This window comes from Triticum aestivum, chromosome 1D (genome assembly GCF_018294505.1).
Source record: "Triticum aestivum cultivar Chinese Spring chromosome 1D, IWGSC CS RefSeq v2.1, whole genome shotgun sequence".
Classification (NCBI taxonomy): domain Eukaryota; kingdom Viridiplantae; phylum Streptophyta; class Magnoliopsida; order Poales; family Poaceae; genus Triticum; species Triticum aestivum.
Window position 1 is genome coordinate 88,366,347 of NC_057796.1, and position 16,243 is coordinate 88,382,589.

Consider the following 16,243-nt stretch of genomic DNA (forward strand, 5'->3'; position numbering starts at 1 on the left):
GGAGGGAGTAGCATATCTCTTTCCTTTTTACATATATAGTTCAAAGTGAGGGGGGGGGGGCGGATTATGTAAGTCCATCCAAATTATGAGTACGATATTTAATTACCCTTTGTGTTGAACTATATGAAAATAAGGTACACCCTTCGATTCATACTAATTATCGCAACTTAAATTAAAAGTACGACAATTAATATGAATGGGAGGAAGTAGTATTTAATAAAGGGGACGGCTTTCATCCTCTCTGTCTTCATAACTATATGCACAGAGACAAAAAACATGACGTGTTGAGCTAAGGAAAAAAATAAAATGTTGTCATATTAGAGCGCTAGGTCTTCTGCCGCTGTCGTCCTCGTCCTGACCCAGTGTCACGGATCTAGTACTAAAATCCAAACGCCCTCTCACATGCATTATTTCCATTTATTTGAAAAAAATCCAACTCTATTATAAAATTTCACTATAAGTACAAAGCACCCAAAAGCATAATAAAAAAAAATACTTCACGGCTTTTGGACCATGGAACGATCACTACCACCGTCAAAACGAGTCCTCGATGTGTCGCTATCGCCGCCCCCTATCAGAGCCGAACTAGCCTTATCGATCACGGCCAGAAAATCTTCATGCACATGTAACTAAGGAGCAACATCATAGAGCCGCAAATCGTAGTTATTGAACCCTTGAATCGATATGAAGCGCCTAGCATCATACCACCATCGTGAACCCTTAAATCGACATGAAGCACCTAGCATCATACCACCATTGCCAGTACAATGAGAAACCCTAACCTCACTGCCTCAAGAGACAACGGGAATCTATGCCAGAGCTTCATTGAATCCGTCAAGACAAACAAACTCGGAAAGGATCAGAGCATGGAAGACGAGCTCGAATCCACAGGCTCATCGGCAAAGTCCAGAGGGGAAGAACTGACCCTAGCCACCGCTAACGAGGTCCACTTAAATGCATACGGATTACTTCAAAAACATATGAAATCATTTACTTAAAGGAAACAAACCCAAATGAATAGCTAAGAACATGGATCTGTACAGTTCACAACAAAAATAGAGTCAGTATCAACCGGAAAGTGATTTTCCCGTTGCGTTAGAGCTCATATTATGTTGAAAAACAATTATAATAGTTCCTTCAAAATACATCAATGTGAAAGGAACCCTCTTTTTCCACTGAAACTCATCAGTGCAAAAGGAACCCCAAATCCCATTGTTCCAGAAGGCGTTGTAGTTTCCCCTGTTGAAATGCTGCATACCGCACCGTAACCGTCAGGTTCAAATGGACGGGAGAGTATCCTATGTGATACGGGAGCTTAGGTGCTCCCATGATACGGGCTTTTGGGCCATCGGATCTTAGATCCAACGGCGTATGAGAAGCTGCTGTAGCTGCTGTACTTGCACGCATTTTTCAGATTCTATGAGGGCTTTCTTGCAAAAATGTTCACCATCTCACAGGAGCTGTTGGATTTGAGATCCAACGGCTGAGGTCGCACGGGAGCACCTAAGCTTAGGTGCTCCCGGAGCACCAGATATTTTCCCTCAAATGGACCTCGAGCAAATTTCACATGATCCCAGTTTTGACATCTATCATCATCTCTTTATATGAAATCCTTGTGAAGTCACAATACAGTCTCTTGCCGCTGCTACAGAAATTACACAGCCGAAGGTGGTCCAGCAAGAGATACATCCCTTTGAATTATCTTTGTGTCGCAAGGATATATTACAGGAAAACTATATTGATAATACAATCGAAAAAACTGAACACAACAACCAGTAGGAGTGTACAACATTTACCAAGGCCTGCCCCGACGAACCACCTTCTCTTTTACCAGAGCAGTTCTATCATACAGGTAGGGCCAAAGAACTGGATCTGACGACCTTCATGTACAAATGACAGATGTCGGTGCCGCCACCAGGTTATCCATCTGGACAAGCCAATGCGGTGTGCCATGGCACAAAATATAGCATCCTTAAAATAGCAGTAGCTTGGTAGGCATACACGCAAGATGTTACCGAGCCCAGCATGGAGAACCGATGATCAAGCCAAGTATCGGTAGACGTTCGGGTTCTCCTTGTCCCTCTCCAGGTAATCCCTGGTTATAAGATCCTCAATGCGCTTCTTAATTGCTTTGAAGTCGGGCTGAAGGGATAAAACGAGCATCCATGATCAGGTCAAGGAATTAAAGGAAATTCTACATAAAATGTACTAGCTTCAACGTTTGGTAAATATTTCAGTCTGGAATATCCATAGTTCCCAAGAAAGAAAATAAGATACTGGGCAACATCTGGATGCATTGTGTATGGTTTAAAGTATACTGTATGATTTAAAATTAATTACTCCCTCCGTTCACTTTTATAAGTCGTTTCCGACAACTGAAATTGAGCTGTTTTGCACGCTGTCTGAAATGTCTACAATGCCTTATAAAAGTGAACAGAGGGAGTAGTAAATATAGCTATATATTTCTCATTTGCACTAATGTGAGGATGCAAGTCTGAGGACTCAACAAGCTACATGACAAAAAATATATATGGCTTGAATTTGACATACTAGCCATGTAAACACATCTGTCGCTGGTCCTACAAAGGCAAGATCAAATGGACACAACCACATTTACCATTAGCACAGCTAACAGCACTTGAAGAATGTTTCATACCTTGAACATGCGACCAAGCTGCTCCACACACTCCATTACTAGTGTCTGGTGACCCAAGACTTTGCGGCTCTTCATAATACGAACAATGGATGCATCAATTGCGTATCTTCGATCCTTGTCAACATCTTCAACTACCTTCTTTTTCTCATCAACTGGAGGCAGAGGTATCTGTGGACAGAAATAACAAGCAATGATTACATCCAACCGTAACGAAATCGAGGAAGCAAGAAAGAAACATACAACCAAAAATACCTTAATTCTCCTCATCTTGTCAGTAAATTTTGAATTAAATTCAAATACATCATTAGGAGAAATAGATCTGTTACTTGGTTCTTTAGTAAGAATCTTGTATTTCGCACAAGAGAGAGAATGGAGCAACCTCACTACATCGTCATCTGACAGGTTCAGTTGCGTTACTATCTCAGAATAACTAAGTTTATCAGCTCCATTGAACAGTAGCAACAATGCAGCCTGACAAAGAGACCGAAAGAACTCATTAGTCTGTGGCATCTGAAATAAAAGCAACACCATGTACGTGTTTATGCTTACCTGGTAAGTTGTAACAATGAGCTCGATAGTCTTGGCCTCAAACTTTGCGGTGATATGGCAGATTCCCAAGGAATATATCCATGTAAGTTTTCTATGCTTAGTTCTTGTTTGATAAAACTCTTTGAAAACCTCGACACATCTCACCTATTTTTTTGGGAGTTGCCAATGTTAATAATCTTACAAAGAGTAAGGCCATAAAATAGTTAAGACCCCAGTTTGCAGAAGTGGAGAGCACAAGAAAACAGTAAATTTACCATCTCAGCAGGAAGGTTTATATCGAATGATTTATAAGTTGGCCAAAATCCTGTTGTCAGAACAGTGACCGCCAAGTCTATCCCAGGATTCAATTCAGGGTGTGTGCTTATGAACTCTTCAAACTTAGTTTGATGATCTCTTGCAACAGTAAGGTCGGTGACCATGCCCTCCATTTTTGAAGTAAATTGGCCACCACACTGTTGTTTTAGCTTGGTCAGAATGCTTCTTTCGTGCTCATCATTAGCACTCTTGTCAAATAGCAATCTCCTAGCCAGCTTCTTCCTGCCATCATCACCATGAAACATCAGGCCCAGAGTGAAATCAATGGAATTCCTTATCTTCTTGAGCTTACAAGGCATTAAAGTTATTGTACAATGTTAAAAACAATTACCTGTAAAACTCAGCAAAAAGGTCCTTATCACTGATGTAGGCGAGTAATCTCACTACCTGATGAATGGCCAGTTGCAGATTAACACCCGAAAGATAAAAATCCACTAATGTCTGCAAGTAAAAGAGAACACATAACAGATTGACGCATGTACCTTCTCCAGGGTATCCTCAATAGCTTCATCACTGAGTTTTTCACTGCCGCCTTTCTTTAAAATATTATCACAGAAGGTGGCAAGCAATTCAGCACTTGAACTACCAGAGACACCTTTGTTGCAGAACACTTCAAAAGCCTCTTTAAGCGCCTGTGCAAAGGAATAGGAAACAAAGATCAGAGAGTGTTCCTGTTTATTTTATTGCAAAAGATGAATCATGGAGAAACAAATAAACATATAATCTGACAAACCTTATGGAAGAGGGTATGCCCCTGGAAACAGTCAGTGACGTATGCTACATACTTGTCATGGAGCTCAATGATTTTTCGGACAAAAACCTAAAACCAGAAATTCTCAGATGGTGATAAATGTCGCAACTAAAATTACAAAAAGTTGGGTTGACAGCAATATAGTCTGAATGTACATACCTGTTCCTGCATACCAACAATGTCCTTCTTCTCTGGCTGTAAGAATAATTAATTATTAGACGTTCACTTCAAGATGACGAATAAAGAAATTACTTGAAAAGCCAAGTCTGAAGCACAGAGACAACTACTAGACAGAGCAAAATAAAGCATCGAGAACAAACCAAAACGGCACATACTGTAACAACCAATTTCTAGGCACTATCTGACAAGGAATCCAACTGGTCCTTTCCTCCAACAATCACTTGTACAAGCAGGGGCCGCATGAGGCAGGTACAATCAGGGAAGAGGGAAGGTACAAGAGGAAAAATGAAAGAGTTCAACCCAGCCCAGATAAATAACGGGCTCTAGCATGCAAGGCTAAATTAATGGACTGGGTGTTGCACGTGGTACAAGCGGGCTTAAGTATAAAAATACATTGAGATCCACAGAAACTGTGAAGTTATAGTGACAAGAAATGTGCACCTTCTTATTACTAGCAGCATCTTCTGCTTGTTTCACCAATGCTGTCCCCTCATTGGTAACATGCTGCAGAATAACATCACTTAAATACAATGTCCAAAACTCCAAATTGTTCTATGGAGTAACTAAAGCATGCTTTGCATAAGCAGATACCTGCTTAAAAATTTGAGAAACAGGTTCTAGACCACGAGTTATTCTAGAAAAGAGCCTGTACATCCTTGAGAGATCCTCAACCTACAACAACAGATGCAAACAGTCAATATACTTGATGTTCCCGATTATTATTACTCTCCAGGGATATGACTCTCTGGTCATACCTTGTCATCACGAAGTAATGCATGGCATCCAGAATGCTCCTTCTCCAAAAGTTGGCTTGCATACTGCGTTAACAACTCATGTTGCACTTTCTGAAACAATCCACGAATTATGTTAATGTTAAGTTAACTGATATGTTAAAGAGAGGGAAATCATGACAAATGTTCTCTCAGGGAGACCAACTAGATACTAATTGTGTAATACACATCCAGTATGGATGTGGCATTTTCAAATCACCAAAAAGGGGGGGGGGGGATTGCAGCAGAGATCTTTTCACAAACCTCCAATAACTTCGGTTCACTACTAGAATGCAAATAATGAGCAACTCGTTCCTTCTCCCTCTTCAAGCACTCCTCGGCCTAGTGAAAAGGACATCCAATGCACATATATTATTGTCCTTAACTATGTAAACAATAAGGAAAAAGGTCCTGAAACTACCTTTAACATATAGTCAGGACAAGAATCTTCCACGATCCAGGTTTGGGCCTTGATAGAGTAGTAATCTGCAGTATCCTTCAGCAAGAAATCTTCAAAATCATTCTCGTAACATTCCATACTGCCTAAGCCAATCTCAACAAATATATCCAAGACATTCTTTAACAGAGCCCTGTCAATTTGTTCACCCTCACGTTCTTGGTCTATCTGTTGAAGGAGAATGTCACAACCACATCTAGGAAAATTATCTGTTCAGACTACTATGTGATGCAAAGACTCACCAAGGAAATGACTGCACTTTTTACTTTCCCTTTGATTTCTTGATATACCTTTACCATTAGAAAAGAGTTAGAACAAAGGCAAAGCAACTACATATAAATAACTTCAATGCCAGAATACATTCATTTACCAAATCTCGAAAGCAACTGAGCCCAACTTCTCTCAATGCTGGAAGCGATCTCCGTGAAATGAAATACCGATCAAGGTAATGGAAGAACCGTGATAGCCACCGAACCATCACTTTGTGGTTTGACCACCTCTTTACTAACTCCCTCAACATAAACTCGTCATGCTTCTCTCTTAATGAAGGTAAGACCTACATGGAGTCAAAATAAGTGTAAAGCCCTACATGGAGTCAAAATAAGTGTAAAGCCAACAAGCAAACACACAAAAGGTAGCTAAGACAACATAGGAATGATCAAATGTAAGTAACTAAATACCTATGCTACCATAAAACAAGGGCAACTCTGTTATTTTATTATTTAAGCTGTTGGTTATAACCAACATTAGAATTGAAGATTTAAAGGCGTGAATGGGGATATCTCTAAGAAGATATGCCATCAACAATAAGATAAAGTTTTAGATGAGACTATAAGCACGATGCATTTTAGCATTAAAAGTACTGTATAATAATGATCGTGTGAGATAAAGAGGCTCCCAATTATCAATTCCTTGAAACCAAGCAAAAGCGGTCTGTTTAAAAAAGAACATTACATGGCGAGATGGCACCTGGCCCAGAGCCATCTATTCTAGGCTTCAGTCCTCAAAGGCTCAAACCTACTCGGTCTCCTGTTTTTTACAGCAAATAATGGACCATACACCTAAGACCATGGCAGATTAGCCAATGTGTCGTTATCTAAGATTCGCAATGAAAGATGTCCTTTTTCCATAGAGGCAATGCATCAAAGGTGACCTACTGGTTAATAAAGGTAGAAACCGCTTGAAGAAGCCACCAACGGCCTAGTTTGCAAAAACTTGCCAACTAGGTACCTTTGGCCTTCAAATGATCATTAACAACCCCCTCGTGGGCACTCCTCTTTCTCATTTTTGTGGATCACACCCTAGGCAACGGTTAGTAGTCACAACCCATGATAACTACTCTATCAATTGCTCTGGATTAGGAGAAGAGACAGTAAATGTGAATCCCAATGGTCAGTTCTCTGCTGACTGTTTCTGGCCATATTTCTATCGGATATTAACCTGAAACGCCTTCTAACGATTGTTGCAAGTAATATCAGTTCCAGATATCCCTTTTCTGTAATATGCATGGTAAATATAGCACAGAGCTAGTGCAATATGGAACTCTTATGTATCATGTTTCTTCATTCGCACAGAAGTATGTATCATGCATGAGATTCAAGATAATTTCCAGGTTGTACTTTGTGATGATGTTAAAATCCCCTACTAGTTAGCGTAAAAACATCACGCATAGCTCCCGGTCCCACTATTTCAATCTATAAGGGGTATTTGGTGCGTCATGGACATCAAAGATGTTATCTGACAAGGAGAATAGAATGAGGCTATGACTTTAATGTCCCTGCTATGCTATGTGCTGTTAGCGTTAATAAATGACGAAGAGAGAGAGGAAGTTAAGTTAGACCCGAAAGAGAACACTATCATTGAATTTCTACAGCATATATGGACATTCTAATTTCATAGGCATCTCCTGATTCTGGCCGCATTTGGCATTCCCTCTCTCCGTTGCATTTATCAGCACCCAAGTCAGCTAGTCATTCTCTTGCTCCCAAGACATTGATAGCAGGAAATTAGAGACATTTCCATGTGCCATTATATAGGTCTAAAGCTCCTTGGGTGCTATTTGGAACATGGGAATTTGACAGGTGCCCATATAAATGTTACAGTATCATGCAAAATTTTCGTGTTCCAATGATGCACCCCTACTGCATACTACTTTTGATTTGAATGTAGGTTGCAGGGTACAAACGTATCCACTATACCACTTTTGTACACCCACAACCTACATCCAAACAAAAGACAGAAAGCAGACGAAACAAGTCTACTAGCCGCATACTGCATATAACAAAACCAGTCCGTTTATAGTATTCGTAACCACACAGAGGTGAAGAGAATCATCATCACGCGCACCATTTCGACACCCCTACCAGCTATAGCAACCGTGTGCAGGTCAAAAACTTAAATGCTCCACCCGCCGCACGCGGCTCGTCCAATCCGACAGCTAAAATTAACGGGGCAACAGCCACAATCAGCACACGGAAGACCCTGCTGCTCACCATGGAGGAGATGTACTCCTCGAAGGACTCGCGGTACTTGTCGTAGAGCTGCTGCGAGTAGTCGTGCGGGGGCTTCTGCGTGCACATGTTGTATATCGTCCTGCGCAGAGCAGAGCAGAGCGGGCACGGCGAAAATCAGATCAGGCCGCGGACGGGAGGCGGAATTCGGGGGCAGGGGGAGGGGGTACCGTACGTGTAGAGCATCATGTAGTCCTCGGAGCTGAACTGCGGCTCCGGCTTGCCCTCGAGGATGTTCTTGAGCTTGGTGATGCCCTTCTGCATGAAGGCCCAGCCTTCCTCCAGATCGACGGTCTTCCGCTCGTGCGTCGTCATCGCCGCCGCCGCGGCCGTCAGATCGGGGCGGGGGGGCTCGCCGGAATCCTAGCTCGCGTCGTCTCGTCGCCCCTCTCCTGCGTGGGAACGGGAAATGGGAGGACGAGGAGAAAGGGGAAAGAGGGCCCGATCTAGCGTGGCGGAATGCCGAAACAGGGGAGGGGGGATGGATGGTCGCCGCCACTCCAGCTCTCTCCGTTACTTTGGCACATGGCTGCCGTGCTGATGGCGTGTCCACTTCACAGCTAAGCCTAAGATAACTAAAAAGTCAGAAACTTACAGGGTGTATATGCCAACAACCAACGTGATTCGTAAATTATGACCACCAAAGCGAGTAAAACGTGACTTTGGTTGGATGTGTGGCATTGGTTTTGCCTTGGGACAAACCAACGTCTTTGATTTAAATTTCACGGGTGCAAGTTAATGGTAAAAAAAATGGCGTGACATGAGATTATCTGATCGACGGTATCCTTAAACTAATACAGTCGCTCATTCGGTTCTACTACCGCCGTCCCATAATATAACGGATGAAATCCTCACGCTGCATGAGGTATTGCACCATACCCATCAGAAGAAGAAATGTGGGATTGTGTTAAAATTGGACTTACAATAAGATAAACTGGGATTTCCTTCTGGAATGTCATCACAATCGTGGCTTTGGGACAACCTGGTGTGGATGGATAGAAAGAATCATACATAATGGCACGGTGAGCATTAAGCTGAACAATGAAACAGAACCATACTTCCAAAGTCACAAAGGGGTCCGGCAAGGCGACCCCCACTCTCCTTTCCTCTTTAATTTGGCTGTTGAGACACTCTCGAAGATGGTTCTCAGTGCCCAAAAAGAAAAAATGTTGACGGGCCTAGCACCTGACTTGATCAAAGGGGGTGTGGCTATTCTGCAGTATGCAGATGACACTATAATATGCTTTGAACATGATAAAGAAGCGGCTGTGAACCTTAAACTCTTGTTGTACCTGTTTGAACTTATGTCAGGGCTTAAGATCAACTTCATGAAAAGTGAAATCCTTTGTGTTGGTGGAGATGATAGCACCCTTTCCTTTTACGCTGATCTCTTTAACTGTAGTATTGGACACTTCCCAATGAAATACTTGGGAGTCCCAGTCAGTTTTTCATCTTTGCGTAGCATAGACTGGGATTTTATGGATGTGAGGTTCCTTAAATGCTGTGAATCCTGGATTGGTAATGCAACATCCTGAGGTGGGAGACTCATCCTTCTCAATTCCTCTCTGACCAGCATTGTTTTTTTAACTACATGTCCATGTCCCTACTCCCCAAAGGGGTGATAGAGAAACTGGATAAACACCGTAAGCGGTTCTTTGGCAAGAGCATGAGGGTCGTAAACGATATCATCTAGTGAGATGGGACAGAATCTGTAGATCCAAAGAGAATGGGGGATTGGGAGTAAAAGATCATCATAAACAGAATTTAAGCCTCCTCACCAAGTGGTGGTGGAAGCTGGAAACAAAACAAGGACTGTGGCAGGATGTGATCCGGGCCAAGTACTTCAAAAAAGATACAGTGGCCTCGGTTAAAACTAAGTTCAATGATTCCCCAATTTGGAAAACTATCATGAAAACCAAAGATCACTACCTTGCTGGCAGAAAAGTGATTTTGCAATCTGGAGACCTTGCTAGATTGTGGGTTGACCCAGTTGGCAATGAGCCTCCTCTTCGGATACAGTTCCCTATGATATATAATATATGCAATTATCAGGAGATCACGGTTGCTAAGTTCAGGGGAGGGGTGGAGGAGAGTGACTTTTTTAGAAGGCAACTCCACCCTCCCATGCTTGAACAGTGGAACAAACTCAAATCTATAGTGGAACACATGGCCATTAGTGAAGCTGACCAAGTGGTTTGGACCTTGGGGAAGAAGAGTAGATTTACTACGAAATCTGTATACGAATACTTGGAGAGAAATGTGGCGGGGGCAAACTACAAATGGATCTGGAAAGCAAAGACCCCCCTTAAGATTCAAATTTTTCTTTGGCAACTATTCCAGGATGCTATCCTAACGAGAGATGTAATGAGTAGACGAAAGTGGCTGGGGAATCCTACTTGTTCCTTCTGTGATGGGAGAGAAACATCCCATCATCTTTTCTTCACTTGTCCTGTGCCCAGAGTCCTCTAGAGAACTGTAGGATGTGTTCTGGGCACGGAACTGTGTCCCAACAACATATGGCAGTACTATTCCTGGGCCTATGCGTTTTTACCTGATGGGGAGAAATTTTATACTTTTTGGCTTAGCAGGGCTCTGCTCGGCGATGTGGATTAATCGTAACAGTGTTACCTTTGAGTCCAAGCAGATGAGGTCACCTTTTGATGTGGTTTACACTGCATGTGGTTTTCTTAACTACTGGGCAGGTTTGATGACAGGGGATGATTGGGAGATGATGGAGCGCGGAGCCAAGATGCTGAGAACCAATGCTTCAATGCTTCAAACATGATGCGGATCTGTGCAGCGCCGAGGGGAACGTCAAACTAAGAGCGAAGCGCGAGGGGCACGCTATCTGCACTCCGCTCCCTTTTGCTGCTTAGATAGTCCATTTGCTCTTGCGTGGGCACATATCTGTGTCTGGGATAGTCATTTTGCTCCTGCGTGGGCACATGTCTGTGTATGGAGTTGCCTTATAAACTTGTATGAACCCTTCTGGTCATGTTAGTGTCGCCTACAGGTTTAGGGTGTCGTTGGGTTTTCGCCCCATGGTGAGCTGCTCGATGGCGAGTGTTCATTGTGGGTTTCCCAGCAGTGCTTTGAGCTCGCTTTCCCCTTTCTAGGTTTCCTTTCAAACTCTTAAGACTATCAGTATTTTCATTATGCAAGTAATGGAAAGGGGTTACGCCCGACTAAAAAATAATAATATAAGAGCGACAGTAATACTGAGCACCAAGCCCATGCATTGCTAACAGAAACTACAAAAGTAAATAAATAAACCATGTGCGTGTGTATTATCAAAAGACAACCTTGACAAGTATTTTGGAACGGGGAGGGTATAAGTCAGAGTGGTCTAACGTTGCTTCAATATCTCTATCTTTTTTGTCGTCCTACAACCGTTAAAGCTTTGCTTTGATGTGGACAATCAAGGGCTCGGCATTGAGTTTGCTCAACGCTAAACATCTCAGGCTGGTCGTAGTGATAGTGCTTTAGCAAATAAAATAGCGGATTTGAAGACAAGTTTGCTTATGTGGCATATAGTTAATGAGGAGAGAGGAGTTTGGAGTAACATAACGCAATCCAAAGCAAAATGAGTCTACAATGTAATAAATGCAATCATCTATGATACTACTTCTACGTTATTCTGCACTATCAAGGTAATACTAGTCTAAGTTACTCCCCACTATGACTAGCCTCACGAACATTTATATTGAGCTTCCGTGCCAGTTTTGGAGTTTGTATGTTCATGTGTTTCACTCTTGGAATCCAATGGGAGAAACAATTATAGCTTTTTATTGGTCTGTTACGTGTCGAATTGCACATATATGAAAGTATCTCTAACCGATGCCTTATAATGCTTTAGAGGAGTAAAATTTCCACCCTCAAAAGCTTTAGAGGAGCATCATTTTTACTCGAGGCGCCTCTCGATCCATAAATATACTTGGCTGTAGTCGAGTGGAGTAAAAATTTCGTTCGCTCCGAAGAAGTGCCTGCACCTCCCATCCCGTTAACGCCGTCGTGGCCCAGCCCCCGATTGTCGCCACTGCACCCCTCCGCCATAGCCTCATGTTGTCATGGCCTACCCAGCCGTCGAGCTCCAGCAATTCGCTGAGATGGTGGTCGCCCTGTCTTTGTCGCCATGCGGGAGAACACCATGTCGTCGGAGTCGTCGCTCCACTCCACTAGTTGGCCACCGGGATCCCCGAAGCTGATGCTCCTCCATCCCTTGCGCGACCTCGGTTTGGTGGTGTGGCGGCGCAGGAAGTGGCAGCGCAAGCGGGGTGGTTGGCTGATGGCCATATAATTCGGCGGGGCTGGAGAGGGAACTATGGCCATGGAGCTTACTCGCGACGTGAAGGAAATATGCCCTAGAGGCAATAATAAAGTCATTAATTATTTCCTTATATCATGATAAATGTTTATTATTCATGCTAGAATTGTATTAACCAAAAACTTGATACATGTGTGAATACATAGACAAAACAAAGTGTCCCTAGTATGCCTCTACTAGACTAGCTCGTTAATCAAAGATGGTTAAGTTTCCTGACCATAGACATGTGTTGTCATTTGATGAACAGGATCACATCATTAGGAGAATGATGTGATGGACAAGACCCATCCGTTAGCTTAGCACTATGATCATTTAGTTTATTGCTATTGCTTTCTTCATGACTTATACATGTTCCTATGACTATGAGATTATGCAACTACCGAATACCGGAGGAACACTTATTGTGCTATCAAACGTCACAACGTAACTGGGTGATTATAAAGATGCTCTACAGGTGCCTCCGATGGTGTTTGTTGAGTTGACATAGATCAAGATTAGGATTTGTCACTCCGGTTGTCGGAGAGGTATCTCTGGGCCCTCTCGGTAATGCACATCACTATAAGCCTTGCAAGCAATGTGACTAATGAGTTAGTTGCGGGGTTATGCATTACGGAATGAGTAAAGAGACTTGCCGGTAACGAGATTGAACTAGGTATTGAGATACCGACGATCGAATCTCGGGCAAGTAACATACCGATGACAAAGGGAACAACGTATGTTGTTATGCGGTTTGACCGATAAAGATCTTCGTAGAATATGTAGGAACCAATATGAGCATCCAAGTTCCGCTATTGGTTATTGACCGGAGATGAGTCTCGGTCATGTCTACATAGTTATCGAACCCGTAGGGTCCGCACGCTTAACGTTTGGTGACGATCGGTATTATGAGTTTATGTGATTTGATGTACCGAAGGTTGTTCGGAGTCCCGGATGAGATCACGGACATGACGATGAGTCTCGAAATGGTCGAGATGTAAAGATTGATATATTGGAAGGCTATATTCAGACATCGGAAAGGTTCCGAGTGATTCGGGTATTTTTCAGAGTACCGGAGAGTTACGGGAATTCGCCGGGGGGGGGGGGGTCAATGGGCCTTCATGGGCTTTAGTGGAAGTAGAGGGCAGCAAGGAAGTGTGGGGTGCGCCCCCCTAGGCCCAAACCGAATTGGTTTAGGGCTTTGGGGGCCGGCCCCCTCTTTCCTTCCTCCCTCCTCCTCTTTCCTTCCCCTCCTAGTTGGACTAGGAAAGGGGGAACATACTCCTAGTAGGAGTAGGATTCCCCCCTTGGGGCGCACCCTATGAGGCCGTCGGCCCCCTCCCCTTGCTCCTTTATATACGTGGCCAGGGGGCACCCCAAAGACACACAAGTTGATCATTGATCTCTTAGTCGTGTGCGGTGCCCCCTCCACCATAATCCACCTCGGTCATATCGTTGCAGTGCTTAGGCGAAGCCCTGCGCCGGTAGCTTCATCATCACCATCATCACGCCATTGTGCTGACGAAGCTCTCCCTTGACACTTTGCTGGATCGTGAGTTCGTGGGACGTCACCGAGCCGAACGTGTGCAAATCGCGGAGGTGTCGTACTTTCGGTGCTAGGATCGGTCGATCGTGAAGACGTACGACTACATCAACCGCGTTGTCATAATGCTTCCGCTTACGGTCTACGATGGTACGTGGACTACACTCTCTCCTCTTGTTGCTATGCATCACCATGATCTTGCATGTGCGTAGGAATTTTTTTGAAATTACTGCATTCCCCAACAATGGCATCCGAGCCAGGTTTATGCGTAGATGTTATATGCACGAGTAGAACACAAGTGAGTTGTGGGTGATAATAGTCATACTGCTTACCAGCATGTCATACTTTGATTCGGCAGTATTGTTGGATGAAGCGGCCCGGACCGACATTACGTGTACGCTTACGCGAGACTGGTTCTACCGACGTGCTTCGCACAGAGGTGGTTGGCGGGTGTCAGTTTCTCCAACTTTAGTTGAATCGAGTGTGGCTACGCCCGGTCCTTGTTGAAGGTTAAAACAACACATACTTGACGAAAAATCGTTGTGGTTTTGATGCGTAGGTAAGAACGGTTCTTGCTCAGCCCGTAGCAGCCACGTAAAACTTGCAACAACAAAGTAGAGGACGTCTAACTTGTTTTTGCAGGGCATGTTGTGATGTGATATGGTCAAGACATGATGCTAAATTTTGTTGTATGAGATGATCATGTTTTGTAACAGAGTTATCGGCAACTGGCAGGAGCCATATGGTTGTCGCTTTATTGTATGAAATGCAATCGCCATGTAATTGCTTTACTTTATCACTAAGCGGTAGCGATAATCGTAGAAGCAATAGTTGGCGAGACGACAACGATGCTACGATGGAGATCAAGGTGTCGCGCCGGTGACGATGGTGATCATGACGGTGCTTTGGAGATGGAGATCAAAGGCACAAGATGATGATTGAAAGTGCGTTATATCGACTAGAGGGGGGTGAATAGGCGATTTTTATGAATTCTTCACTGAGGAATTTGCGGGTGAGGAAATTCCTTAGTGAAGAACTACTTGCAACGGAATAAGTACTCAAAAGTAAACATAACAGAGCACAAGCATGGTCATCATGATGAGATGAAGACAAGCACAGAGTATAGAAAGCGTAAACACAGGATAACACAAGATGAAGACAAACAGACTGAAGAAATAGAACTGAGGAAATTGAGAAAGTCTTCAGTCAAAGTCTTGAAACACATATATGAACAAGTGCACAACACAGTTATGAGGAAATGAAAGAGTTGAGGAAATAGAACCAGTAAGCTTGGTGAAGACAATGATTTGGTAGACCAGTTCCAACTGCCGTCTCAGTTGTACGTCTTGTTGGAGCGGCTAGGTATTTAAACATGAGGACACACAGCCCCGGACACACAGTCCTCACCGTATTCTCCTTGAGCTAAGGTCACACAGACCTCGCTCAATCACTCGTGGTAAGTCTTCAGGCGACTTCCAAACCTTCACAGACTCGGTCACTCGGCGATCCACAATTCCTCTTGGATTCTCTAGACCATGACGCCTAACCGTCTGGAAGAAGCACAGTCTTGAAAGGTAACAAGCGTCGGATCCACGCAGGATCAATCTCTTTAGTGATGCTCAATCACTTTGGGTTTGTAGGGGTTTGGGTTTTCCTCACTCAATGATTTTCGCTTAGAGTCCTCGGAGGATGGGATGCTCTCAAATGACAAGTGTCAGTTTCTCTTGGAGCAGCCAACCAGCTAGTGGTTGTAGGGGGCGGCTATTTATAGCCTAGGGAGCAGCCCGACATGATAAGACATAAATGCCCTTCAATGATATGACCGTTAGGTGGGTAGATATTTTGCGGCAGCTGGCACAAGGCACAACAACGGTCGGAAATTTGAGTATCAAATTCCTCAGGGCTATCATGTTCCTCACTGTGTAGGCAATCCGCACTGGCGAATTCTTAACTCCTCAGTCAGAACAAATTCCTCAGAGACCAGAAGAACTTCGTCTCTGTCACTGAAGAAATTGACTGAACTGTATGAGATTTCCAATGGCTTCACTCAAAGGGATTGGTAGGTGTAGGATTTTGAGATGAGCATCACTTGGAAAGTGTTTCCTTAGTTTTACCTCGACCCCCTTTAACAGTACGGTGTTTCCTATGACTCAAGAAAGAGAAAATGAAACTATGAAAACAAAAGTCTTCACGCTTCATGTTCCTCGAATGA

General features: G+C 43.5%; 1 protein-coding gene across 1 annotated transcript; it reads right to left on the reverse strand.

Annotated features, from left to right (window-relative positions):
• Positions 1 to 1,577: 1,577 nt before the first annotated feature.
• On the reverse strand, positions 1,578 to 8,695 carry LOC123180503 (cullin-1). The gene is made up of 18 exons (XM_044592572.1): positions 8,364 to 8,695; positions 8,171 to 8,270; positions 6,049 to 6,234; positions 5,921 to 5,968; positions 5,643 to 5,846; positions 5,486 to 5,563; positions 5,207 to 5,296; positions 5,043 to 5,123; positions 4,893 to 4,955; positions 4,431 to 4,466; positions 4,254 to 4,340; positions 4,003 to 4,152; positions 3,852 to 3,907; positions 3,460 to 3,742; positions 3,206 to 3,349; positions 2,909 to 3,127; positions 2,657 to 2,824; positions 1,578 to 2,142 (listed from the first exon to the last, which is right to left on the reverse strand). The coding sequence occupies exons 1-18, from the start codon at positions 8,501 to 8,503 to the stop codon at positions 2,041 to 2,043; spliced, it is 2,235 nt and encodes a 744-aa protein (XP_044448507.1). The 5' UTR covers positions 8,504 to 8,695; the 3' UTR covers positions 1,578 to 2,040.
• Positions 8,696 to 16,243: the final 7,548 nt, after the last annotated feature.

Bases quoted from the DNA above. Each gene is read 5' to 3' on its own strand.
- LOC123180503 (XM_044592572.1), bottom strand. From the start codon at position 8,503: ATGACGACGCACGAGCGGAAGACCGTCGATCTGGAGGAAGGCTGGGCC. The intron at 5,124-5,206 runs GTATGACCAGAG...CTGTTGTTGTAG, and splicing joins CATTACTTCGTGATGACAAG to GTTGAGGATCTCTCAAGGAT. The intron at 4,153-4,253 runs GTTTGTCAGATT...TCCTTTGCACAG, and splicing joins GGCATACCCTCTTCCATAAG to GCGCTTAAAGAGGCTTTTGA.